Source organism: Mercenaria mercenaria, chromosome 13, assembly GCF_021730395.1.
Source record: "Mercenaria mercenaria strain notata chromosome 13, MADL_Memer_1, whole genome shotgun sequence".
Taxonomy (NCBI): domain Eukaryota; kingdom Metazoa; phylum Mollusca; class Bivalvia; order Venerida; family Veneridae; genus Mercenaria; species Mercenaria mercenaria.
Window position 1 is genome coordinate 44,882,938 of NC_069373.1, and position 27,250 is coordinate 44,910,187.

At 35.5% G+C, this 27,250-nt stretch overlaps 1 protein-coding gene and 1 long non-coding RNA gene across 2 annotated transcripts; both read right to left on the reverse strand.

Annotated features, from left to right (window-relative positions):
• Nucleotides 1-11,399: 11,399 nt before the first annotated feature.
• On the reverse strand, nucleotides 11,400-18,968 carry LOC123530385 (uncharacterized). Its single transcript, XM_045311156.2, has 4 exons — nucleotides 18,787-18,968; nucleotides 14,864-16,691; nucleotides 12,630-12,797; nucleotides 11,400-11,660 (listed from the first exon to the last, which is right to left on the reverse strand). The coding sequence occupies exons 1-4, from the start codon at nucleotides 18,808-18,810 to the stop codon at nucleotides 11,569-11,571; spliced, it is 2,112 nt and encodes a 703-aa protein (XP_045167091.2). The 5' UTR covers nucleotides 18,811-18,968; the 3' UTR covers nucleotides 11,400-11,568.
• A 5,275-nt stretch (nucleotides 18,969-24,243) lies between these two features.
• On the reverse strand, nucleotides 24,244-26,929 carry LOC123529550 (uncharacterized). Its single transcript, XR_006682169.2, has 3 exons — nucleotides 25,785-26,929; nucleotides 25,222-25,338; nucleotides 24,244-24,933 (listed from the first exon to the last, which is right to left on the reverse strand). It is a non-coding gene; the product is annotated as an uncharacterized LOC123529550 (long non-coding RNA).
• Nucleotides 26,930-27,250: the final 321 nt, after the last annotated feature.

Below are 27,250 nucleotides of genomic sequence, written 5' to 3' on the forward strand. Positions count from 1 at the left end.
GCTATTGCAGGCCTTATGAATACCGGCCTCTATGACCCAGGTGTTTTTCGCTAATTTTCAATGAAAAAAAGTATTGTATATTTAGCTTGTGATGTGCAATTAGAGACGCTACCCTGCCAAATTCATACAGCAGTTAGTACAGAATGAGGGTTTCAATTTTGAGTAAACTTGAAATTTTCCACCTGACAGAGTGAGAAACGCATACGACATCACACGTTTTAGCAAAATCAGCTATGACTTAGGTGTTTTACGCTTATTTGCTATGACAAATCTACTGTGTATTTAGCTTTTGAACTGAAATTAGAGGTGCTGCACTGCTGCATTCGTTCAATAATTAGGGCAGGATGACAGTTTAAATTTGGACATATTTTGAGATTTTATACCAGACAGAGTGAGAACTGCACACGATATTACAACCTTAGTAATATCAGGCCACTATGTTCACACAATCACAATGAACAAATATGTGTATTTAGTTTTTTGAACTGCAATTAGATGTACTCTTTCGCCTAATTTGTTAAGAAGTTAAAGCAGGGTGACGGTCTCAGTTTGGACAAAAATCCCCAGCCTCAAGTGGTTTTGGCTCAATTGCGAAGAACAAATAATTGTGTATTAAGCTTTAGAGCTGCATTTGAAGTAGTTTCGCTGCCGCATTCGTTCTTTTGTCAGGGCACGAACATAGTTTCAGTTTGGACAAAAATGATTTTTTTCACTGGACAATTTGAGAATCGCACACGATATTAGAAGCCTTGGCTATACTAATCCACTGTGACTAACGTGTTTTTCGCTAAACTGGAATTAACAAATAATTGCGTATTTAGCTCGTGACCTGCAATTAGAGATGCTGCTCTGTCGAATTCGTTCATTATTAGGGACAGGATGACGGTCTAAATGCGGTCAAAAATTGAAATTTTACACCAGAGAACCTCACATGATATTACAAGCCTTAATGATATTGGGCCACTGTGACTAAAACATTCGCTCAATTGCAATGTAAACGAAGTGTGTATTAAGCTTGTGAACTGCAATAAGAGGTGCTGGGCTGACAAATTCGTTCAGTAGTTACGACAGGATGACGGTCTCGCGTTGAAAAAAGAATGAAATTAGACACCGGACAGTGAGATCTGCATACGATGTAACATGCCTTAGTAATATCAGGCTGCCTTAAATAAAGTGTTTTTCTCTCAATTGCAATGTAAAAATAACTGTGTGTTTAGCTTGTGAAATGCAATTAGAGGTTCTGCGCTGGCGAATTGGTTCACTACTTAGGGCAGGATGACGGTATCAATTTGTACAAACTTGAAATTTTACCCCGGACAAATTGAGACCCGTCCAAGATATAGGCCTAAGTAATATCGAGAGACACTTGCTTTTTGCTCATTCGCAATGAACAAAAATATGTGTATTAAGCTTGTGAACTGCAATTAACAGTGTTTTGGTGCCGAATTCATTAAGCTGTAATGGCAGAATGACGGTCTAAATTTGGACAAAGCTGAGGGTTTACACCGGAGAAAGAGAGAACCGTACACGTTGTTACATGCCTTAGTTATATCGGGACACTATGGCTTAGGTGATTTTTCTCAATTGCAATGAAAAGATAACTGTATTTATAGGTTGTGAACTGCTATTTGAGGTACTGTGCTTCCGATTTTTTTAAGTAGTTAGGGCAGGATGACAGTCTAAATTTGGAAGAGTTGGGATTTTACTCCGGACAAAATGAGATTCACACACGACATTAAAAGCCTTAGTAATATCAAGCCACCGAGACTTAAGTGTTTTTTTTTTTGCTCAATTGCAATGAAAAATTGAATGTATATTCAGCATGGAAAGGCAATTAGAAGTGCTGCATAACCAAATTCGTTCAGATGTGAGGGCGGGATGAAGGATGACGCTGCAGAAGGTAAAACTGAGCACGATATTACAAGCATTAGAAATATTGGGTGACTGCCTAAAGTATTTTTTGCTGAATTGCTACGTAAAATTACGTGTGTATTAAGCTTGTGAACTGCAATTAGAGGTGCTGCATTACCGAATTCGTCTTGCAGTTAGGGCAGTATGTCTCAATTTTGAAAAAAAAAAACAACAATGTTCAACGCTCAACTGAATTGAACAAATAATTGTGTATTTAGTTAGAGGTGTAATGCTGGCGATTTTGCTCAGCAGTCAGGGAAAGATGACGGTCTGAGTTTAGACAAAAATTGAAAATTTACACCGGACAATGAGATCCGATATTACAAGTCTTGGAAATATCAGGCTACTGTGAGTACAGTGTTTTTGCTCAACTGCAATAAAAGAATAACTTTGTATTTAGAGGTACTTTGCTGCCGATTTCGTTCAGTAGTTAGGGCAGGATGACGGTCTCAGTTTGGACAAAAATTTGAAATTTTACCCCGGAGAAAGTGAGAACCTCAAACGATATTATAGTGTTCAGCCAATTTGACTTAGCTGTTTTCGCTAAATTGCAATGAATAAATAACTGTGTAGTAGACTGTGAACTGCAATTAGCGATGTAGCATTGCCGAATTGTTTCAGTAGTTTGGGCGGGAAAACAGTCTTAATTTAGAGAGAAAAAATACACAAAAGAAAGCGAGTAATATTGGGCCACTGTGACTAAAGTGTTTGTTTTTTCTCAATTCCAATGTATAAATAACTGTGTATTGAGATTGTGAACTGCAATTTACATTAGAGAGTCCTTGCTGCCGAACTCAATCACAAGTTAGGGCTGGATGACGGTCTACATTTGGACAAAATGTGAAATTGTACCCCGGACAAACTGAGAACTGCAAATGATATTACAAGCCTTAGTAATATCTTTCCACTGTAACTAAGGTGTGTCCTTCCAAATTTGTTCAGTAGTTAGGGCAGGAAAAATGAAATTTTGCATCGGGCAATGTGAGAACCGCACACGGTATTACAAGCCATAGTATTATCGGATAACTGTGACTACAGTGTTTTTGCTTCATTGCACTGGAAAAATAATTGTGTATTTACACCGGACAATGTGAGAACCGTACACGATATTTCAATTTTTAGTAATATTGGCCCACTGTGACTTAAATGTTTTTTGCTCAGTTGCAATGAGTAAATATCTGTGTATTTAGCTTGCGAACTGCAATTAGCAGTGCTTCGCTGCCGATTATTTTCTCATGTAAGGACAGGATGACGGTCTCAATATGGAAAAGAAGTTAAATTTACACCTGACAAAGCGAGAACCCACACGATATTACAGGCCTTAGTAATATCGGGAAAATTGACTAGTGGTTTCGCTCAATTGCAATGAAAAAATAACTATGTATTAAGCGTGTTAAGGTAGTTCTGCACGTTTGATAAACCGGAAGTGATGGCGTTACGTCATTTATCCGGAAAACGTAGAATAAAGCCTGGATTCGGCGTACGAATATGAAAATCATTTTATGAATTATTGGCAACCTGTAAGTAAATTTATTACAATGGCACTGTTACTATTTCTCTGAAATTAAAATATGATATTAAAACCCCTGACACGTTAAATAATTCAAAATAATGTCATAAAATTAGTTTGAAATGTGCAGTTCACTTTAATCATGGTCAAATATCTCAAAAATAAGCACACAGACCTATACATTTTATTTCACCACATGATAGGCCATATGTTTCTTTACGACTGTGAGAAGTTTCATTAAAATCTACATTGTAGGAAAATTTCTACTCTCAAAAATGTAACAAAAGTTGTGATTTTCCTATAGACTCCCATTATGAAAAATTGTGTGAGGTCCAAATTTTTCAAATCAGTCTAGCAAAAAATCAAGCACACGCCCCTATCATTTTTATTTGCTGAATTTTCTAAGTATATTCTGAAGTTTTGAAAAATCAGAGTTTAATCAAAATCTACATTGTAGAAAGAATTCGATCCGAACGTGCAGATCTACCTTAATTGCAGTAAGAGTAAGAGGTGCTGCGCTGTAGACTTCATTCAACAGTTAGGACAGGACGACGGTTGCAATTTGGACAAACGATGAAATTGGTCCTCGAGCAAAGTGGGAACAAGTCTTAGTAATATCGGATCTCTGTGACTGAAATGTTTTTCACTCAACTGCGATAAAGAAAAACAACTTTACATTTAGCTTGTCAGCTGTAGTTAGAGGTGCTGCGAGTGTCAGTATTAGGCGAGGATAGCGGTCTTAGTTTCTGGAAAAATTGAAATTTTATACAGAGAAAGTGAGAACCGCATATGATAGTTCAAGCCTTAGTAATATTGGGCTATCATGATTAAGGTTTTTTGTTGTTGCTAATTTGCAATGAAGAAAAACATGTGTATTTGGTTTATGATATCAATTAGAGATTCTTCGCCACCGCAGTAGTTCAGTGGTTATGATAGGATGACAAATTAATGCATGCAGAAAACGTACGTATAATGACATTTGCTCTGAAACTTTTAAATTTTACTCAAATTGATACCGTCACCATGCCCTAACCAGTGAACCGAATCGGCGGTGAATGCCCTCAAACTGTAGATCACAATATTGATGGTAAAGATATATCTTCAATAATAGAGAGGGACAAATACATAAATCACAGCTGGGGATTTACACAGGCTTGTAATGCAATTTGCTCGCCGTTTCTTACTATTTGCTCTGAAAATATTAAATCTTACTCAACTTGATACCGTCTTGTTGCCCTAACCAATGAACCGAATCGACGGTGAATCAAATTGTATGTACATCAGTATATTACTTTTAAAGATATATCTTCAATAATAGAGAGGAACAAACACATAAGTCACGGTAGCCCGGGATTAAAATAGGATTGTAATGCAATTTGCACGCGGTTTCCTACTATTTGCTCTGTAAATACTCAAATTGATACCGTCACCCTGCCCTAACCAATGAACCGAATCGGCAGTGAAACCCCTCAAATTGTAGATCACAATATCACTTTCAAAGATATATCTTCAATATTAGAGAGGGACAAACACATAAGTCACAGTAGCCCGGGATTAAAACAGGCTTGTAATGCGACTTGCACGCGGTTCCTACCTGCGTTGAGTCGTATACGGATGCGTTTTGCGAACGCTAAATCTAGCTTGAAGTACTAAGGCTTGTAACATCGTTATATGAGGTCCTCATTTGCGTTGAGTCCTATATATACGGATGAGTTTTGTGAAAGCTGAATGAAATCACCCAGTACCATATATTTTTCATATGTATGCAGTTAACGTACGTATAATAACATTTGCTCTGAAAATATTAAAATTTACTCAAATTGACACCGTCACCCTGTCCTAACATATGAACCGAATCGGCGGTGAAACCCCTCATATTGTAGATCACAATATTTTATATATCTTCAATAATAGAGAGGGACAAACAAATAAGTCACAGCTGCCCGGGATTCAAACAGTCCTGTAATGCGATATGCACGCCGTTTCTTACTACTTGCTCTGTGAATATTAAATTTTACTCATATTGATACCGTCACCCTACCCTAACATATGAACCGAATCGGCGGTAAAACCCCTCATATTGTAGATCACAATGTTGATTTTAAAGATATATCTTCAATAATAGAGAGGGACAAACACATAAGTCACAGTAGCCCGGGATTAAAACAGTCCTGTAATGCGATTTGCACGCGGTTTCCTACTATTTGCTCTGTAAAAATTGAATTTTTATTTAAATTTATACCGTCACCCTGCCCTAACCAATGAACCGAATCGGCAGTGAAACCCCTCAAACTGTAGATCACAATATTTAATTTCAAAGATATATCTTCAATATTAGAGAGGGACAAACATATAAGTCACAGTAGCCCGGGATTAAAACAGGTTTGTAATGCGATTTGCACGCGGTTCCTATCTGCATTGAGTCGTATACGGATGCGTTCTGCGAAAGCTAAATCTAGTCCGAATTACTAAGGCTTGTAACATCGTAATATGAGGTCCTCATCTGCATTGAGCCCTATACGGATGAGTTTTGTTTTTCGTATCCATGCAGTTAACGTACGTATAATGACATTTGCTTTGAAAATATTAAATTTTACTCAAATTGATACCGTCACCCTGCCTTAACCAATGAACCGAATCGGCAGTGTAACCCCTCAAATTATATATCACACTATTGATTTTAAAGATATATTTTCAATAATAGAGAGGGACAAACACATAAGTCACAGTAGCCCGGGATTAAAACAGGCTTGAAATGCGATCTGCACGCCGCTTCTTGCTATTTGCTCTGTAAATAATAAATTTTACTCAAATTGATACCGTCACTCTGTGAAACCCCTCAAATTGTAGATCACAGTATTAAAATTACAGATATGTCTTCAATATTAGAGAGGGACAAATACATAAGTCACAGTAGCCCGGGATTAAAACAGGTTTGTAATGTGATTTGCACGCGTTTCCTACCTGCCTTAAGTGGTATATGGATCACATATTTAGCTTGTGAACTAAATAGAGGAGGAACGCCTCAGAATAAGTTCAGTGGTTAGGGCAGGATGATGGTCTTAATTTTAAAATAACTGACATTTTACATCAGAGAAAAAATGAACGCACACGCCTTAGTAATATGAGCTACTTTGTTTTTCGCTTATTTGCAATTAAATTAACGAATAAATGTGTATTTAGCTTGAGAACTACAAGAAGAGGCCTTCGCTGTCGAATTCGATCTCTAGTTACGGTAGGATGACGGTTCAAGTAGGACAAAATTGAAATTTTACAAAAACCGCACACGGTATTAGAAACCTTTGATATATCGGGTAACTGTGACTCTAATGTTTTTACCTGAATTGCAATGAAAAATGACTGTATTTATTCCTCGTATACTCAATTACAAGTGCAGCGGTACCGATTTCGTTTAGAAGTTTGTGCAGGGAATCCAAAAGAAAAAAAAAATAAGTGCATGTGATAAAGCAGCTGACATTCTTCTAATTTTGATTTGTTTTATGATTTCCCCACGATGGTATCAATGCATATTGTGTAATTTTTCCAGTTTACAATACTTTGACCCAATGATTTGCAATTTTAATTTTCCTGTATGTTTTGCTTACAGAGTCGTCGTTGCATTCTGACCTTCCGTTGATAGTTCTGGCCTGTCTTTGACATTTCTGTGAAACAGGCCTAGTTATAACTTGTATTCAATTAGGTCAAATTCCTTTACTTATAAGAAGACAACGATCATCAATATACGGTCGTGGATGTAATTAATAAGTGATCTCTTCTCATGAGGTTTTCCTGTGCTTTTCCGTTTGCTTAGCGAGAAATTAAAGGTATGTCCGTCTATCCTATGTCTTGTTCTTTCAAATGACACCTTTAACATTAAAATGCATGTTGACACTTGTGAGCAGCATCATGCTAATCAAACGTACTGAAACGACAATGGTCCTTTAGAGTTGACATATGGCCATGTAAACTTATTGTATATCATTTGTCAAAAACATTACTTCTTCGATTTCCACATTTGCATCAGTGTCCCTCGTGTATTCAAACGTTCAATTAATAGTTACTGACAGACTGTGGACTGTCTTTATAAATCAGGGTCTAGTAGAGTTTGTTTTGCATAAAGACAATTCCGCCATCATTTAAAACATTACAATCATCAATTTACATCCATGATTATGAAAGCATTACACTCATAAGGTTGTCGTGACCTTTCTCTTTCGTTTAGCGACAATTCAAAGGTATCTCCGTTTAGCTTGTCCTATGTTTTTCCAATAACACCTTTTGCATTATAATACACATTTGCATTTGTGGGCAACATCATGTTAAATACAGCAAATTATTGCCCGGGTACATTTTACGTTTTCTATATAGAAGAGATTGGTGTTTTATATGCATTTGCATTCAACAAATAACGGTGTACTTTGGTTGTGAACTGCAGTTAGAAGTAATTAGCTTCCGAATTATTTCGCTAGTAAGGACATTATGTCGGTTTAAATTTGAACAAAAAAAAATGAAATTTTCCACCGGACAAAGTGAGAAACCGCACACAATAGCATAAGTTTTAGCAATATTGGGCCACTGTGACTAAAGTGTTTTCAGCTCAATTGCAATGATAAATTAACTGTGTATTTAACTTGTGAACTGCAAATAGAGGCACTGCGCCGCAGAATTCGTTAGTAGTTAAGGCCTGAGAAAGAAACTCTATCCCGGAATATGGACGAAAACTGTTACACCCAATAAAGTGAGAACCGCACACGATATTATAGGCCTTATAAGTATCGGACCACTGTGACTTATGCGCTTTTCACTCAATTGAAAAGAAAAAAAAAACGACTGTGTATTTAGCTTGTAAACTGTAATTAGAGGTGCTTCGCTTCCTATGACGTTCAGTAGTTAGCGCAGGATGACGGTATCAGTATGTAAATACATGAAGTTTTACGCTGGACAAAGTGAGAACCGCACACGATATTACATTTTTAGTGATATGGGGCCACTATGACTGAAGTGTTTTTCGCTCAATTAATTTCAATGAAAAAATATCTGTGTATTTAGCTTGTGCACTGCAATAACAAGTGTAGCCGATATTGTTTAGTAGTTAGGGCAGAAGGACGATCTGAATTTGGACAAAACGTAAAATTTTACCCCAAACAAAGTGAGAGCCGTACACGATATTAAAAGCCTTAGTAATATCTGGCCTCTGTGGTGAAAGTACTTTTTGCTCGATTGCTGTGTAGCTTGTGGGCTGCACCTAGATGTGCTGCACAGTCGCATTAGCTCAGTAGTGAGGACAGGAAGACGATCTCAATTTGGACAAAAATTGAAATTTTAACCACAAAAAGGTGAGAACCGCACACGATATTACAAGCCATAGTAACATCGGGCCTCTGTGACAGTAGTGTTTTTCAATCAATTAGAGGTGCTGCGCTGCCGAATTTGTTCAGTAGTTGGGTCAGGATGACGGTCTACATTTTTGAGAAATCTTGAAAACATACCATGGAAAAAGTAAGAACTGCAGCCTAAATAATATCAGAATAAGATTCATGACTAAGGTCTTTTTCGCTCTGGAATGAACAAATTAACTGTATATGTCGCTTTTGAGCTGCAAATATAGATGATACGCAGCCGATTTCGTTCAGTAGTTTTGGCAGGACGACGGCCTCAGTTTGGACAAATATTGAAATTTTACACCGGTCAAATTGGGAACCACACACGAGATTTCAATCCTAAGTAGGCCTAATATCGGACCATTGTAACTTACGTCTTTTTTCGCTAAATCGCAATGAAAAAATAACTGTATTTAACCCCTATGTATCATGTTAATTGTTTTGTTGATGTCATATCCACAAACCTCAATTGTTGGACCCTAAAAAGTTCTATTTATAGTAATGATTTGTGGCAAAGGTTTTGGATAAGATTTGTTATCTCTTATCTCATGCTCGGGGAGATCATTTTATGTTCCATTGCAAGTATGCATGATCATACTGAATCATCTTTTCACAGGTACAGTCGTCTACAGAAGCTTCTTGGCTGTACAGTTACCGAATGCACGTCATTTAGCCGACATAATTCACTGCGTTTACCTATGTCATCCAAATTGAGTCTCGAGTTTTATAACAATTTTAGGTAAAAATGTTATATACTTATACTTTATGCAGTTTCATCAACTTATTTCCTTTTGTGCAATATACATTTTGTAAACCAGTCTAGCTAAAGTACTCGTTCGTTCTGAATGTAAGATCTGATGGCGGCCCATTCAAATTAACCTTTCTAAATAATCGTACTTCCAAATTTGGTATTCCACCAATCTATTGAATCTATTTTTATTTGAACTAATTTGACGACTTCTTTCAACCTGCGTTTGGATTAATCTTCAAAATGGCGTTTATTGACGAAGTTATACAAAATGCTTTGAAAAAATGCGAAAGTTTAAAACTGAGCAATGAATAATTTTCGATGCATGGACTCCGCCTTATGTGTCTTTTTGCTTTATTATTTTATTTCTTCGCAAAACAAAACACGAGGGCGCAATCATGAAAATGTCGTCATAAGAATTACATAAGAATTCCAATATTTATTAAGATCACATATCAAAACACCCGTGATAATCAAAAACTGAAATCCCAGGATAAATACTTTTTTAACTTCTACTTTCACTTTCAAAATGTTGAAAGCAAGGCCCTGATTAGCTGGCGAAAAGGTCGTCTAAAGGTGACTCTTTATAGGTTGCCTCTTCAGATCCTATGTGTAGCGTTAATTGGAGGTGATTTTAATCGGATTGTTTTATGTTTAGGTTATTTGAAAATGATTTAAAATTAAGTTCCAGTGTTAACAAAGCAGCTGATGAAACAATGTTTCTGCTTTCCCGGCGGTGATATAATAAAATAGAAAACGTTAGGTGGAAAAAACCACAGGTCGCCCAAGTTATAATATGTACTCTTCAATCTGGGGAGGCAATAAATATATCTATCTATCTTTATCGAAAAAAAAAATATTAGGATATAAACTAGAATATCATATCATTTATTATGTTAACATGCAAAAACATACTTTATTTTGTTTCCTCCCGTTGCTTACTCTACTTTAGTCTTGCGTGTAAAATTAATTAATTGATTGCGATGTTTTGTTTTGTTAAGCAGGTACAAAGCATGTTACAAAATGTAACATGTATTTAAAAAGCTAAAGTTATGTCAGCGTATCTTACAAATATATATATACATTGTAGAAAAATATGGATATTTTAGTGGATTAAAAGTCTAAACTTCGTAAGTAAATATCAATGTATTCATGTATTCATGTCTCTATTCAAAAAGTCAAAACTATGTCATATGTACACTTTGTATGTATATATTGATATATTGGTCTCTATTTAAAAAGTCTAATCTATGTGATATGTACACCATGTAGGTAAATATGTTGGTAAATGTTGATGCATTGGTCTCTCTATTCGAAAAGTCTAAACTAAGTTATATGTACACTTTGAAGGTAAACATGTTAGTAAATATCGATATATTGGTCCCTCCATTCAAAAAGTCTAAACTAAGTTATATGTACACTTTGAAAGTAAACATGTTAGTAAATATCGATGTATTGGTCCCTACATTCAAAATGTCTGAAACTATATCAGTATGATTTTTGAATATGTAAACGAAGTAGAAAATGATTGATATTTCTATCTCTCTATCTAAACGTCTTATCCATGTCAGTATTTCCTAGTACAAATATCATGTACATGTAGATAAATATTAATTATATATATCGGTCCCTGAATCGCAAAGTTCTAAATATGTCAGTATTTCCTGTAAATATGTTTTAGATGAATACCAATATATATTGATACCTCTATTTACCAAGTCTAAACCATGCAAGTTTTTATATGAATTCTTTGAACATAAATTTTGATATACCTGACCACCATTTTTTGATACCCTCATTTTCCTATTCCGCAAACATTTCATTCACAGATGAAAGAAATAAAACTCCAGACAGTTAGGTACGTTTTAAAAAAAAGATATGGATATACAATTAGCTCACATAATAGTAATATTATCAACGTAATATATACAATATTTATGCGTGCTGTTTTTATCAACTTGGCGGGTCTGGATTCATTCAGCCTTATACCTCGGGGATTACATCTTATTGCTACACACTTATTTGAATATCTTGACCACCAAGATAAGTGCAAAAAGCGTCAGGTGGGACATTCTGCTGTTCATCTTGGCATCACTTACAGGTTTTTTGCCTGCAACAACAAATAAGAGACAAATGTCATTGTCGGGAATGTATCGCATAATATATACAATAGTAACAGTTGAAGGCCAGTAATTCAAATTCTTCTTTCTTTCATATAAAAAGAACAACTTCAAGTCGTCTTTACGTATCTTTATAGAACACCACTATTTCCTACACCTATTTTCCATGAAAGATATATCATGAATTAATGGAAAAATTGAAAAGAAAGTATGGGGTTGAATAGTTCCTAGTGAAATGCAAGACATTTGTGGTCCGCTTCCCTAAAAATGGCGCATATTTGCTTTTGTCCGCACAATAAACTGCTGCTATCGGTTTTGATCTGCAAAACTTGCCTTATGGGGTGTATAAATATGGAAACCAGCTCATTTCATGCAGAATGCATTCTAGGAGTGGAAAGTGTGTTAAAGTACTCGTTCTATAAGAATTTGAGCAAAAAAGTGAAAATTAGGATCTATTTACTTTGGACTTCTTTCGACTAACCACAGAAACATTTTTCGACAGAATTACTGACCGTACTCCTGAAACACATATATAAGTAAAAAAATATCGACCATCCTGACAGGGTAAAACATGACAGATGTGCATGGGAACTTGTCTTGGTCAGAAAGCCATTGCAGAAATGTACTCTTTGAAGCTAATAGTATCATCCTAGTGCTAGTTCAACCGGTAAAATCAATTTATTGGTAAGTCATAGGACACACTTTTGAAATGTCTTTCTTTACAATGATCAACTGACCCACTAGAATCCGTTCCCTCCTACCCTTTCCTTTGTTACGTTTCTTAACAGTGTACTGCAGAAAATGTTCATTTAGTAAAATTAGTAATATTAAATGTGTAAATAATGTCTTTCTAGTAGATACAGTCTTAGGCAGTATTGTTGTTTACAATCACAATCTTTTCGCCTCTAAATTCTGGATCGGTGTACAGCGGGCACTTTTAAAGAATGACTTAATCTTACCATTGTATAAAAAGTTTCTGCAAGTGGGGAATCCTTGAGGAGGGCGTGGTTTTGTTTCTCCTTCGTCAATAACCATTCCCATACCATTCGTGTTGTGCAGGTCAATATGACAATGCAAAAACCACATTCCGGGGTTATCCGACCGGAATCGGATCACTACGTATCCTCCTGCAAACATGTCCATAGTTATTACACTGGATAAACAGGGCAAGGTTAATACCGTAATTGGGATTGTCCGAGTTGAATCTGACGGCTACGCAATGCCAGTAAACAATATTCTACTTATTTACTTACAGGAAATTAGTTAAACCAAAGGAACCAAAGCCTATTTGTGCATATCGTCGGCATTTTCTAGTTCGATGATTTTCAGCGGAGTTATGGCCCTTGATTCGTCAAATGTTATGATGTTTTGGCCACTTCTCTTATATCAATGGGGAGATTTCAACCAAACCTTACAGGAGTGCCAAGCCTAGCTATACATTTTCCGGTTCATTCATTTTCAGCACTTTTCTTCGATTATCTTATTTTCTCTTGACTGGTCCACTGCTCTGATACAACCAGGAGGAATTACACCAAACTTAACAAAAGTGACCATTGCCAAGTCTACATGGGCATGTTCCAGTTTCAGCAGAGTTAATGGTCCTTTATTCATCAAAGTTTATTATGTTTTAGCCACTTCTCTTATATAAACCGGTGGATTTCCACCAAACCTTACATGAGTGATCAGTGTCAAGTTTAATTATGCATATTGTACGCATGCTCTGGTTCAGTAATTTCTAGGGCAGTGATGACCCTTTATTTGTCAAATTGAATGATATTTGGCAAATTCTCTTACACCATTGGGCAGATTTCCACCAAACCTTAAAAGAGGTATCAGTCCCAAGCTTAATCATACATATCATCAGTATGTTTTGGATCAGTAATTTTCAGCAGATTTATGGCGCTTGGTTTGTCCTATTTAGGCTTAATGTCACCAGACATTACAAATGATTAGTGTGAAGCGTAGGTTTGCATGTTATTGTTATGTTCTTTCATGTTCTGTCATGATTTTCAGTGGAGTCGTGACCCTTGATTTGTCAAATTCTTTAATCTGTGCTCCTACTTCCACAAAACTTCAAAGATGCTAACACTGCCAAGTTTAGTTATGTATATCGTCAGTATGCTATGGTTCAGTGATTTCAGTGGTGTAACGGCCCTTAATATGTGGTATTTTGCAATTTCTGCCTGGTATGTGGTGGGAGACATACGTTTTTGGGTGAAAACAATTTCTTGTTTAATTCAGCTTTGTAATTTCATTTTTCGAAAAAGCACAAAATTCTTTTAATAGCATTGTTTTATTAAATTACTGACATAGGAAGTTTGGGTTATTATTATTATTAAGTGCAAAACTTATCACTCAAATGTTCATTTAAGGTAATGAACCCTTACTGTCATTCGGTAATTTCCGTAAGATTATGTATTCTCCGTATGCGAGTTCGGGATTTTCCGACTGGTTGCGTGTATGAACTACATATTAACCAGTCGGGGAATGGCATCAGGAGACTGTCATTTTGGGTCCGTCTGGACGAACACTTTAAACATGGAATTTGCAAGATCCTATGTCGGTTTTAACATGTTTTATTATATCTGAATGTGAGATATACACTCATATCTTTTTCCTTTAAACGATGACATTTAAACACCTGTGAACAAGTTAAGTAGCTTTTTACATTAACATTGAAATAAAACCAGGAAGTTTAAAAAGCACTAGTTTTCATGTTTGTAGTTTCACTCATGTTCTGTATCTTAGTGAACTCGCATCTTATCAGATAAATTATCCGTAGCTGGGCAATAGACACGAGTCCTGATAAAACATTAATTGACACCGAAGAAGCATTTTTAAAGTATCCACGACAACGGTATGTTTATTGGTAAAAATAATTCACACAAAAATTAGTATAAATGTAAATGTGCATTTCGATTAAACTTTTCACAAAAAGAATAATTTTGTTATTCTGTGTGACAGTATTTTATATTTGAAGTAACAGTGGATCAAACAAATTTGTACATTAAAACCTCGTCTTTATTATCGATGAAAAATTGTTCAAATATCACGAGATTTATTCAGAAATGTGGACATATTGAAAATGTATGTTAAAAAGTACTGGTACAGTCTAGCATACTAAAATTATTGAAATGAATGACTAATTTGTAACAAAATCAAGATGACATAGTGGCGGTCAAAATTTACATACCTGTTGGAACGATAATAGTGTCTTTCTGTGGTGGTTGGCGATTTAAACCCGGGACATTGCCGCCTGCCCAGCTGCCATTCGTCCAAGATGCAGAACTGCAGTAGCCAAATTTGTCTGTGCAGCTAATGTCATTAGAATTAGCGGTGAGATTTCCTGTAGTTTGGTTGTACGTGCCGAAACCCATTTTCATGACATAAAATGAATGTCCATGCAAGTGGACGGGATGTGACCATCCCGAACCACTTCCTAAGTTAAGTAAAACAAATTGAACCAGTTTATTGGATTTCAATTTCTGAATATACGTGCATTTACATATTCCATCTCTCTCACAGTCGTCATTACATTGTGTGTTCAACTCATTTTCTTGTGTGAGAAGTGAGACTGTTGGTGGGACGAACTCTCGTCCATTTACCGAACCTGGTGTATTTCCTTGAGGTCCTGGAAAGGCAAAGTTGAAAAAGTACTCCTCATCTACACGATAACCTAGAACAACTTTGTAATCTTGATTTGGATCAGTGTTGTTGACTTCATTAAATGTTATACATTCTCTGTTTTCATCAGGTGGGTAATATTCGTAAGGACAGTTGAATGTAGGGCATTTCGATGAAGGAGTGCACGTTTCCCGTCTGCTATTTGGGGGATTAGGAGAAGGAGTTGGACCTGTGAAATCTTCGAACTCTAGAACCGCTTCGGCTGCATGGTACTTGGAGAATCCAAGACTCTCTGGTGTTTCTATTGTTTCAGCAATTAATAATAACTCTTTAGAAGTGACTTCACTCGCTGCTGGAGCTTGCCAGTAGAAGTCGTATCTTTCTCCTGGGTGTACTATTATTGACTGTACAGCTTCCCTGTCAACATTGTATGCGTCCGATGTTCTTAGTGTTAGCCGATGACCATATATATAAACCCTCATCGGGTAGAGCGTCATTGCACCAATTATTCTAACTCGGTAAAGTGAACCGGAACGAACTTTAAAACGTTCAAGAGGTGCGCCGTTATTTATACTTTCATTCATCCAGAATCGTCCTTTTCCATTTACAAGGCCTGACTGAAACTCATAGCGGCTGAACTGACCACCGTCTACAGAATAGGTTGTATTTATCTTCTCGTATGTCTGAAAATCAAACTGTTCAGTTATCATTCTATTGTATGCTGTTTCTGGGTCCATAAGATGATTCCAGTCCTGAAGTGATATGATGATTTCATTGTCTTCAATGATCGGATTTTTTGTCGGGCGAACAATGACAGGTCCGTAAAGCCCCATGCTTCTCTGGTCTCCTATATGTGCATGGTACATAGCTGTTCCGGGCGGATATGCATTGAATCTATGCACGAATGTTTGTCCAGGCAGTATAGGACACTGAGTAACAAATGCGACGCCATCCATCCATGGCGTATTTCTCTGATGTAATCCATGAAAGTGAACGGTCACGCTATCTGTGTGGAGTGTGTTTATAATTGTAACATTTAACGTTTGACCTTCCCAGACCTCTATTCTTGGCCCAGGAAATCTACCATTTATTGCAATGACTAGGCGCGAAGTTTGTCCATCGGCCGTCAGAACTCGTGACACTTGCTCAGGTGTCAATGGAGCATTGTTGTTTTCTTTGCCTCGTAGCCTCAAAATGCCGTTGTCAGGATACACCAATTGTTTTTCTTTCTCCAGTATCATGGTCAGTTTATGCTCGATTACAAGCGTGCAAGAGCAGACCGTGTCCTCAACTCTACAGATACAATCGTCTTTTGTAGCTATTGGCTGGACAGTTACCTCCTGTGCGTTGGTACATGACATCAACCCGAAAAAGATCACGGCGACCTTCATCACCATCTAAAATTTCATTTAAAGATTATTACGATACTATATAGACGAGATATAGTCTTCATTTGTTCAGAATAAACGGACCTACTTTAGTTATAATCACTAAAAATCATGATTATTTTGATTTACATGCAAGCTCAAAATATCTTTAACTAGCGAACACTGGATTTTATATGTTTCTGCGGGGCTACGTCTCTCGTGAAAAATACATGCAACATCTGGTGTTTACTCCTTGCTTACACTGAAACAAGCAAACAAATATCTTCTGTTTATTACTACTTTTGAAAACTGTATATCGTACAAAAACACATGGCAGAGCAGATTGCTTCTGATTTTGCCAGACCGAAGAACTTGTAATGGGTGTCTGTTCAAAATTTCATAACATGTTTGATACTTTCTATTTAAAATATGATAGCATGTTTGATTATTTCCCATAGGATTTCCTTTTTTGATATCTTTCCCAATTCTAGATATTTTGCTGATAATAGAATCAGGTTGACAAGTCTGTGTGCATTCGTACCAAATCTATAACTTCAGTTGTTTCTATGTCGTAAGTTAGATTGTGTCGCTTATCATTGTTTTTTGTTCTCCATATTACATTTACTAGATAGAGGTTTGATGTATCACTATACAATGTTTTGCGTACATAATTATTTTAATTCCTTGCCAAGAGAGTTTGTTTTCAATATTCTATTTGTATTATTTACTATTGCTTTGTATTTTAGTCACATATTGCAAATGAATGTTCAGTTAATAGCTTCATTTCGTGTCAGCAACTGACTGGTATGTACACCCGTGAATAAGCCGTTAATGATATGTCTTGTTTCGTTTTCATTTCAACGAACAATTTAGCTATCATTTCGTGTCAACTAACAGTTTATCACAAAAGATCTAGTTTCACATTCATTTCAAAGAATACATTTTCTCCTCCGAGATGTTTATATCTTTCATGTTCGTAGCTGTTGACGAATACTTTATTATTCACAACAAAAGTCTTGTTTTGTTTGTTTGTTTGTTTGTTTTGGGATTAACGCCGTTTATCAACAGTATTTCAGTTAAGCTACAATCACACTGCTCCGGATGGGCTTGCGGATGAGTTCCGGACAGCACCGGTAACGCATCCGTAGAACTCCTAACTCATTCGTAAGTCATCCGGTGTATCCGTTCAGAAATCGGGGGCAGCTGGTGGCAAGGGTGCAAAGTTTTGAACATGCTCAAAATTTTGCCACGGATTATATATCCGTAAGGAACCCGTAATAAATCCGTTACAGTTCTGAAAAGATCGTAACTGATCTTAAAAGATCATAACAGTCCGGAAGACAATCACTGTGGTGAAATAATACGAGCTATTACGGTTTTATTCCGGTTCTAATAAGATTAATTATGGTTCTGTTACGATTGATTTAGAGATGTATAACGTAAAAAAATTCGCCAAACCCATTTTTTTTCCTTACACATCCGGAGCAATCCGGGGAATCCGGAACTCATCCGCAAGCCCGACCGGCTTTATGTAACTGCGGGCAGTTTCCAGTGTTCCTGGATTCTGTACCAGTACAAACCTGTTCTCCGTAAGTAACTGCCATCTTCTCCACATGAATCAGAGGTGGAGGACGAATGATTTCAGACACAATATCTTTTATCAAATCGTCACGGAGAACATACACCTCGCCCAAGGCTCGAACTCACGACCCCGAGATCCGTAGATCTGCGATCTACCTATTGAGCTAAGCGGGCGGTAGCCGGTAAAAATTGATAAGTTAACACGATTTGGTTGGGCCATCTGGCTATAATGACTCAGACAGTTTCGAGGCACGATGGCTTTAACTTGAGGCCAGTATAAAACTCGAGTCACAGTATAGGTAGAAAGTACACTCTAGCATGTACCATACTACCTGTAGCAACTGAAACAGTGCCGTATTTGGTTGGTTTTAAAGGTTTTCGGTGATTAAATGGAAGAAGTAAATTTAACAATTCTGAAGCCAAAAAGATGTTTAATGTAATAAGCTAGAAAGAGATTCAATACTATTTAGTGTTCTTCTTGTATTTGATAATTATATGAACGTCCATTATATCACATTTATGATAAAAATATAAATTAACTCACGTTATGACATTTCATTCCTCTCATATTTTCAACTTTAGATATCACTGCTTACTTGAATTAGTCCTCTATTCTACTTCAAACAACTGATATCGTAGATTATATTTGTCCTTATAACCAATTTTGTTACGTTTTTATCAGTAAGCATGACACTTGACGAGGAAGTCTTTCATCGAGGTACTGCATAATCCAAGTTTAAAGTCAATATCTTGAACAGTTTTTTTCAGTTTTGCTCTGGACACAAAATATAAAGGCCAGATTTGAACTCAGTCTGAGACCGTGACCTTTGACCAACTAACCAAGTCCATAGGTTCTGTACAGTGTCCCATTACCACCTACTTACAGTTGATACCTTTAATGGTTATAATGTTATGGCTTACATACAAAATCTGATGGACAGATTTGACCTAAATATAACCTGACCTTTATGATAATATGACCTATTCATAACTGACAAACAGAGACCAAAAGAGATAACACTGGCAATAGATCGAATAGGTGGTAATGCAATTACACCCATTAATTGTTATAGAGCTTTGACTCCAGTTTTTAGCTTAAAATTACCTTTTTAAAAATTGAAGTTTGGTTATATTGTGAAGACTACAACATGAGTGTTAGTTTTTAAACTATTTACAGAAAACCTTAATCAAGAAAGAAGCACTGTGTCTGAGTCTGGAATCAAACCCGGGTTGCTCTGTCAGTAAAACGATACCATCCTACCATCATTAGCTCTACATCTGGGAGGAAATCGTACTGAGCGACCGTATATACAAAGCTTTATAATTAAGACAGTTTACCTTCAAGAACCGATGACAAATGTTTTTCAGTTTTGAATGGAAAACTAGTAATAGCATCAAATTCTCATGACTTTTATATAGATAATTATCTTTCAGTAACTAAGTTTCAAAGCCGTCTTATGAAATATAGCAGTACTTTTCTGGTATTTTTAAATATTATCTTTTTTTTCTTTGTTGTCGTACAATCTGGAGGTCACTCTTTCTAAGCTTTTAATTAATATTTTGTTGATGGTGTTTTAAATTCTCTTAAATGATTGGTATATCTTGATTAAAGTAAACAATTACCAGCTAGTGTTCAGAAAATAAAATATAATACTTCTTTGTATATATTAAAATGGCGGGTTAGCTGGCTTTTAATCAAATATTTTTAGCAAACTAAATCTTTTTGCATTTAGCTGCAAACATTGTATATCAAGACAGAGCATAACGTAAAGCTCGCCTAATATAATGAGGTTATTATAACAGAAGCTTGATTTGGGATATTGTATTGACTCCAACGGATTTTTCCGTGCCGGATCACACGTGGCGCATAAGCGCAGAGTGTGGTCCGGGCAGGCAAAATCACAGTATCCCAAATCAAGCTACCGTTATAATGGTATGACCCATTTATTTTATACCTCCAGTTTTATGTTTATTGTATTTTAGCAAACAATGGCTAAATATTTCTCTGAAAAGGATTTTTTTGTGTGCCCTGTTTACAGAACTTGGTCAGGACATGAATACTGATTAATGAAAGCAGTCCGGCAACATATAATACAAAAGGTACAATGCGGATTTTATTTACTTGTGAAATAGAAGCCGTACTTTTAACAGAAGTTATATAGGTATCTAACTAAACATTATATCCACTTTGTGCGTTGAATAATCCAGAACTAAAAAGGGCATGCGTAGTTTAATTGATTGTTTTAAACTTATGGTATGAAATAGAGATAAGGCTATTTCACTTTTATATGTAAGTTCAAAATATAGTGCGAATTCATTTGCTAACATATTTTCTTTCTTTCTTAAAATAATATCAAATGGAAACACTATTAAATATAAAAGAAATTTTGATGCATAGTATAACCATGATGGTTTTACTGCATATTATGAAAAAAAAGGTGGGACATTATTGCAAATGCATCAAAACGAATGTATGTAACAGTTCTTTGAAAATGGTGAGTTTTTGAAGGCACAGAACTGTCCGAAAGTGTGGCCCCTTAATGCAGTTCTTTTCTGGAATTCAATGTTTATATAAGTAAACTTACAATTGTTTTGTAAAGTAATATACATGTTTGATATTCTGTTGAATTTTCATGTGGAAGAACCTTTTCTATCAATGATTTCATGTTGTTGTTTTTTTCGTCAGAATGTAAGGCTAAGCGTTAAGCTTTCTGCACTTTCTTTAATGAAAACATTGCCCTCATATGCAGTATTTAAAGACACTCGCTTTTTATATTAATAGTCGACCGCAAATAGGTAATTCGTTTCATAACACTAAACGATTTTCTTCCAGCTGATACGGTCCTGTAAAAAGTTCTGCACTAATGGGCTTCCGTAGTTTTATCCCAGGTATTTTTTTAAAACGCTTCATTGCATTTGAATGGTGTGTCCAATAGCTTATGATATCCGTTGATTTCGTGCAAACTGCTTTTCAAATGACCGAGGTATTTCAAACTGAAATACATGCAGTCATATACACTGACCAATTTACTTGTCACCTTGTAAAATGGACGTAAAGACTGAAATTTATCAGTGTGGGGGAACACTTGACTTAAAATGATGCGCAACACTGATAAAATGGCCGCCACGGAGCCGAATTTGATAGAAAATGCGAAGTAAGTGACATTTATACGCAATCATTTTTTATAAGACATAGCGCAGGCTAAGAAGCACAAAAATCTCTTTCCAACGGTATATCGCCCTAAATTGTAGCTTTGCTAGTTTCTTAGATTACCTCGAGGTTTTGAGCGAGTCGAGAATTTTTTCCAAATAAAATCGTATGATTCCTTACACGTATAGTTAATAATTTATAAAAAAGAAAGATTTCTAGGTGATATTGATCAAGTTGTTGCTAATGTTTGTTTCTTTTATGCAAAAATGCTCATTGTTTGTCAAAATTTTTATACTAGGTCACAAAATAAGAGAAATATTAATGAAAATGAGACAATGATGCGTTGCACGTAATATTTTCTGATGAAAGATGGTGATGCTGAACACGAACGTATTTTTTTTATTAGTTTGAAAGGACATTTTTTTGCTTTTAAGTACAATTATCATTTCGAAAACGTTTGATAGGAAATTCCCAGTCTTCAATGAAATGTCTACACAAACGCGAAACTAGTGTGCAGTATTTGGAAACATCATTTCTTTGTTAGAAGTGACAATTTGATCCTTAAAGAGTAACAAAGGAGAGTTTGGTGACATGTGAATGGAACAGTTCTCAAGTCTGACCAGTGTGTATAAATTTCATTCCTTTGTTATAAAGTATTGAATGTGTTTAAGCCATAATTGCATTCATTTTATAAATTTAACTTTGAAATCTTATACTTTTCAATGCGCTACGACTTAAAAAGATTTTAACGTGCAAAGAATATATGCACAAGCTATTCAGTGGTGGCACTGCACGACATTCACTGAAATTTAGGTGGTGATTTGCACTTTTCTGTTATATAAATGTTTTTATGAGATGCCTCATCCCAACGATAGTTATTTTCCAATTTACATTTTAGCATAGACGATCTTTGACTGGAATGGGGAAGCTAAATTTACAGCAAGTCAGGAAAGAAGACACAGTAGAAAAGCACCATACAAAGGATGTGGATATACCTTTTGCAGTAAGGCTATCACAACTCGACAAAGGTACGTTTTCTTGCATCTTGCAAAGAATTGTAATAAGAGTCCCGTTGTTGTCTTTTAGAGGTAAAAACAAAAAAAACAAAAAAAAAACACACATATCAACTTTGATATAACAGAACAAGTAGGTCACATTGTAGAGATCTATATGATAAAGCATAAATAAAAACATTGTGTTAATTTATTTATTAAATAATTTTGTAGTATTTTTAGCATAACGGTAAGTGGTTTGTTTCTCCATGCCATAAGTTCTTAGTTAAAAAAATATGATGCAAACAAATTGTTTGAATATTTTTGGTACAGCGCCAATGACGAAGAAAAAAGATTTAAGAAGGCAAATACCAAAAGAAATTTACACTGCATACGGATTTACGCTGACGTGAACTTCGGCGTAGTTGTGATATTGATCATATAGAGCACAATAACAAGCAGTGTGTGTCTGCAGTTACTATTAAGGACTTGGGACAATACAGAGAAAAACATATAAACTTTAGTACATGATGTCAATTAACAGAGTAAAACGGTAAAAAATCCTAACTTCTGGATCATAATCCCCGGACCCCTTTTCAGACATGAAAACCATATCATATGTCCAGCCAAATTAAAAAAATAAAATAAAATCTGTATGAAGATCCTCCTTTGGAAGCATAGAATGCCACAAAGCAAAATAATAACTGACTCGGTTTGTTCAAATCTGTTCATGAGAAGTAATGGGAAGTGGCTACTGCGCAAAACCCTTTACGCACCTACTAAAGTGGAATTCTATTACAAAGATATTAAATGGACTCCATGAACAACACAATGCAAATACGAGGAGACTTTTTACGCCCGGCACATGGCACTTCAAGATTGCAGTTAAAATAGTTGATAAAGTCTGTAAGAAGATCCTCTGGAAGCATTAAATGCAACCAAACAAAATAGTAGCAGACTCGGTTGGACTGAAATTGTTCATGAGAGGTAATGTGCAACACTCCTCGCTCCCCCTCCCAGCACCAGCTTAAGCGGAATTCTATTACAGAGATATTGAAAGGACTAGAAAATAGAGCAACACTGAATAAAATCATAATTATACAGTTTCATACGTTTCAAACATTATAACAAATTATATTTATTATAATATAGAAAAAGTGGAAACTCCACACACTATAAACTCAATTCTGTATGCATTAAAAATATAAAATAAAAATGAAAAAAAAGACACATTCTGATGTGTTTTCTCTTATTTAAAATGATTTATAAGTTAAGAGTTACAGAGGTCAATCAAACTGTTATTAGTAACAATTCAGACAAAATGTGATTGATAAAATAACATAGAAAATACGATATTAATAATGAAATATAACATATCATCAGTATCGCAATCATGCAAATAGCTGTTCCCTCTTTATAAACATTTTTTTCTCATGATTTTTGCCTGTTTACATTATTTTTGTGTCGTAAATACTTGTTGTCTGCAAAAAAAAAACTGTTTGCGACAGTACAGTTTTACTTTTACATGTTATGATATGATATCATGTTTTTTTTTTCAAGTCATTGCTTTTCATACAGATACAATTTTATTCATGCTCTTTTATAGGCATACATAAACTAAATAGAAAAATGGCGCGAAAAAAATGGTAGTCGCATAATGGCGGATACAAACAGTCCTCAGCTTTTTGCTCTGTAGAGCTATTTTCCTTATTTTCTTTGCATTTTGTTTTGCTAAAATCACATGACAGATCTATGCTTGACATGCAGGTAGCATTTTCATAATGAAATAACAACATGACAAAATGTTTCATGGAAACTTAGATCATATATCACCAGTATAATTTGGGGTCTCATTTTTTAGCTGATTTTGCAGTTTGTGTGTTTGACTGAAATTATTTTTCTTGCATTAAACATAACCCCCACTTGTCTTTTGATTTATATTTAGCACTGACAATATATTCTTCAAGAAAATGTAGGTTACAGACATTTAAAATGGGTCCTGATGTGTGCTGCGGCCATTGGAAATAGGTCAATTTTATATAGAATAAAGAACAACAACTATTAAGGGTGTTATAACCTTTGAAATAAAACTTACACAACAATTTACCTTCGATTTTATTGTTATCCATGGTATTTTACAAAAACAAAATAAGTCACATCCTCACGTATTTAATTAAGTATTGAAAGTGACATGTCTTATGTTCTATTTCGTCATATAATAATAATATATAATATAAACATAAATCTAATTCGGTTGAGAAGGAGATAAATGATGTCTTTACTGTTAGGTAAAGTGAAACCGATACACACTAAAAGTAAGAAATTGCAAGTTAGTAATGAATCAAATTGTTGTTTCCAAAACACAAGACTACAAATTATAACAGTCCCTTCCTTCATGTTAGTAGCATTTTGTTTTCCTTTTTCATGCCCTTTTCAACCTTACACCTAAAGTCTTTTTTTGGACATGTTTCCAGTTGAAGCTTGGATCTTCTCTTTACTTCTTTGGCCGTGTAGTATCTAACATCCTTCATTATTACATGTGTGTGTCCTAAATGAAAAAAAGAGTAATAGAAATGTAAACCAGAAATAACATTTTTTACTGATTTTTCAAGTAAAAGTTTTTAGATTATTATCTTTATTATTATGATGATTATGTAAAAGAACAAATGGAAGATGATGATAATAACGGTATAGATAATGATGATTATCATAATTGCTACAGCTGTATACATTAGCGTTGTAATAAGTCTTGAAACTTGTCCTAAAACGGATTTGTCGGTGTATACTGTATACACTTGACGTGACTCAATATGAGTATACATTTAAACAGGTATACCTTCCAGCTTACTTTGTTTCGACATGTACTGCTTGATTTTGAACTAGAACTACTCCTACACAAATGGCACGTGGCGTCCTGTGTGTTCAGACAGTTTGTACGCTTTGGGCAACGGCCCTGTAAAATATACAAGCAGCAAATGAATATAAATTCATATAAAATGAATTTTTGAAAAAGCAGTCGTGTTAAGCATCATCTTCTTTAATCAGAAAATATTTACATGTGAGGCACCATTTTTTCATTTTCATGAGTATCTTTCATATTTGAAGACATAACGTCAAAATATTGATAAACGACATGTGTTTTGGCATAAAATAAACATACATCGGCAAAGGCTTGAACAATTCCTTCTTTAAATCTTTATTTTTGATAAATTATTAACTATACGTGTAAAGCAACGTAACATTTTACTTCGGAAAAGTTCTCAACTCGTTCAAAACCTTGGGGTATTCTAAGAAACTAGCAAAGCTATGAAGTTTGGAGATATACCGTCGGAAAGAGATTTTGTGCTGCTTTGCCTGTGCTATGTCTGATAAAAATTGTTAAGAATAAATGTCACTTACCTCGCATTTTCCGTGAAATTTGGCTCTGTGGCCGCCATTTTATCTGTGTTGAGCTTCATTTCAGGTCACATGTTCCCACACACTGTTTATAGCTATATTAAATAACGCATTAGGCTTGATATAGATTCAAAGCAGATATTTGATGAATTGTTTGGCATATATGGACCTCAGGACATTTCAATGTCCACAGTGTTTAGGTCGGTTAAAGCTTTTAAAGCTTGGAAACTATCTGTCGAAGATGATACCTGTTCTGGTAGGCCTAAAACCTCTGTTTTCAAGGCAAACATCGCTGCTGTAAAAGCTGTGGTCGAACAGGATGGCATATCAGAAGGCAGTGTGCAAACAATTCTGAAAAAAAAAGCGTTTGGACATGAGAAAGGTTTGCGCTAGGTGGGTACCTCATTTGCTCACTGAGGAGCAAAAGAAACAACGCCCTTAATGTGCCCGAGAACTTTTGAAAACATACAAAGGCTGTGATAGTCGGGTTATTTCTAACTTTCTAACAGGTGACGAAACCTTGGTGCACATGTTTGAGCCACAGAGATTTAGCTTCTGAAAAGGTGGAAGTTGTAAACCATCCGCCTTATTTACTTGACCTGAGTCCCTATGACTTTTTTTATTTCCAAGGCTTAAGAAAATGCTTTCTGGAAAGAAATATAAGTCCAGAAGTTCTCTTGGCAGCGCCATTTATCAGTGTCTCAAACAGATACCAAAAGAAGACTATTTATCTGCTTTTTGCGATAGGGTAAAAAGGTTACAGAAATGTATTTCGGTAAAATGGGAATACTTTGAAGGTTTGTAATAAAAATAATTTTGATTAAACATAGCACCTAAGAAAACTGAACCCAATGACAGAACTTTTTGCAGGACTCTCGTAGTCTTGCACATTGAACTAAGTTTCATTTTTGAGAATTACGTAGCCACATTATGCTGAGCTTCATCTAAAGTCATAAAGAGCGTAAACATCGGTAAGGTGGTTTGGAAACATTGCACACTTATTCATCAAAACTAGGCGCGTATGAAAGCCAAGAATCATAACCCTCACGTACAATTTTTTCAGGATTATATCCATATGTTTGTAGTAAGAGAATTGAAATTTCTCATTTATTTCTTTATGTTAAATAGTACTTTACTTGAATATTATCAAAGCGAAAGCTTTGCAACTTTTCAAATTTGTTAATCAGCATTAAGGGGTAAACTGGCCATAACTCTCGGATATTTTTGTCAGAGGTTTGGTTCTTTTAGGGCTCAGAAAATTGGCATTTCTTGGCTTATATCAGTATACTGACACTTGCTTTGTAGAGTAATATACACGCTCTCATTACAAAAGCTACAAAACAAGTGTCAGTACACTGATATAAACATTGCATTCCGAAAAAGGACTGCCTAAAGGGGCCCCACTTCCTGACAGTCAAACGCCTTTAAAAACTCACCATTTTCAAAGAACTGTAATACATGTTTGTTTG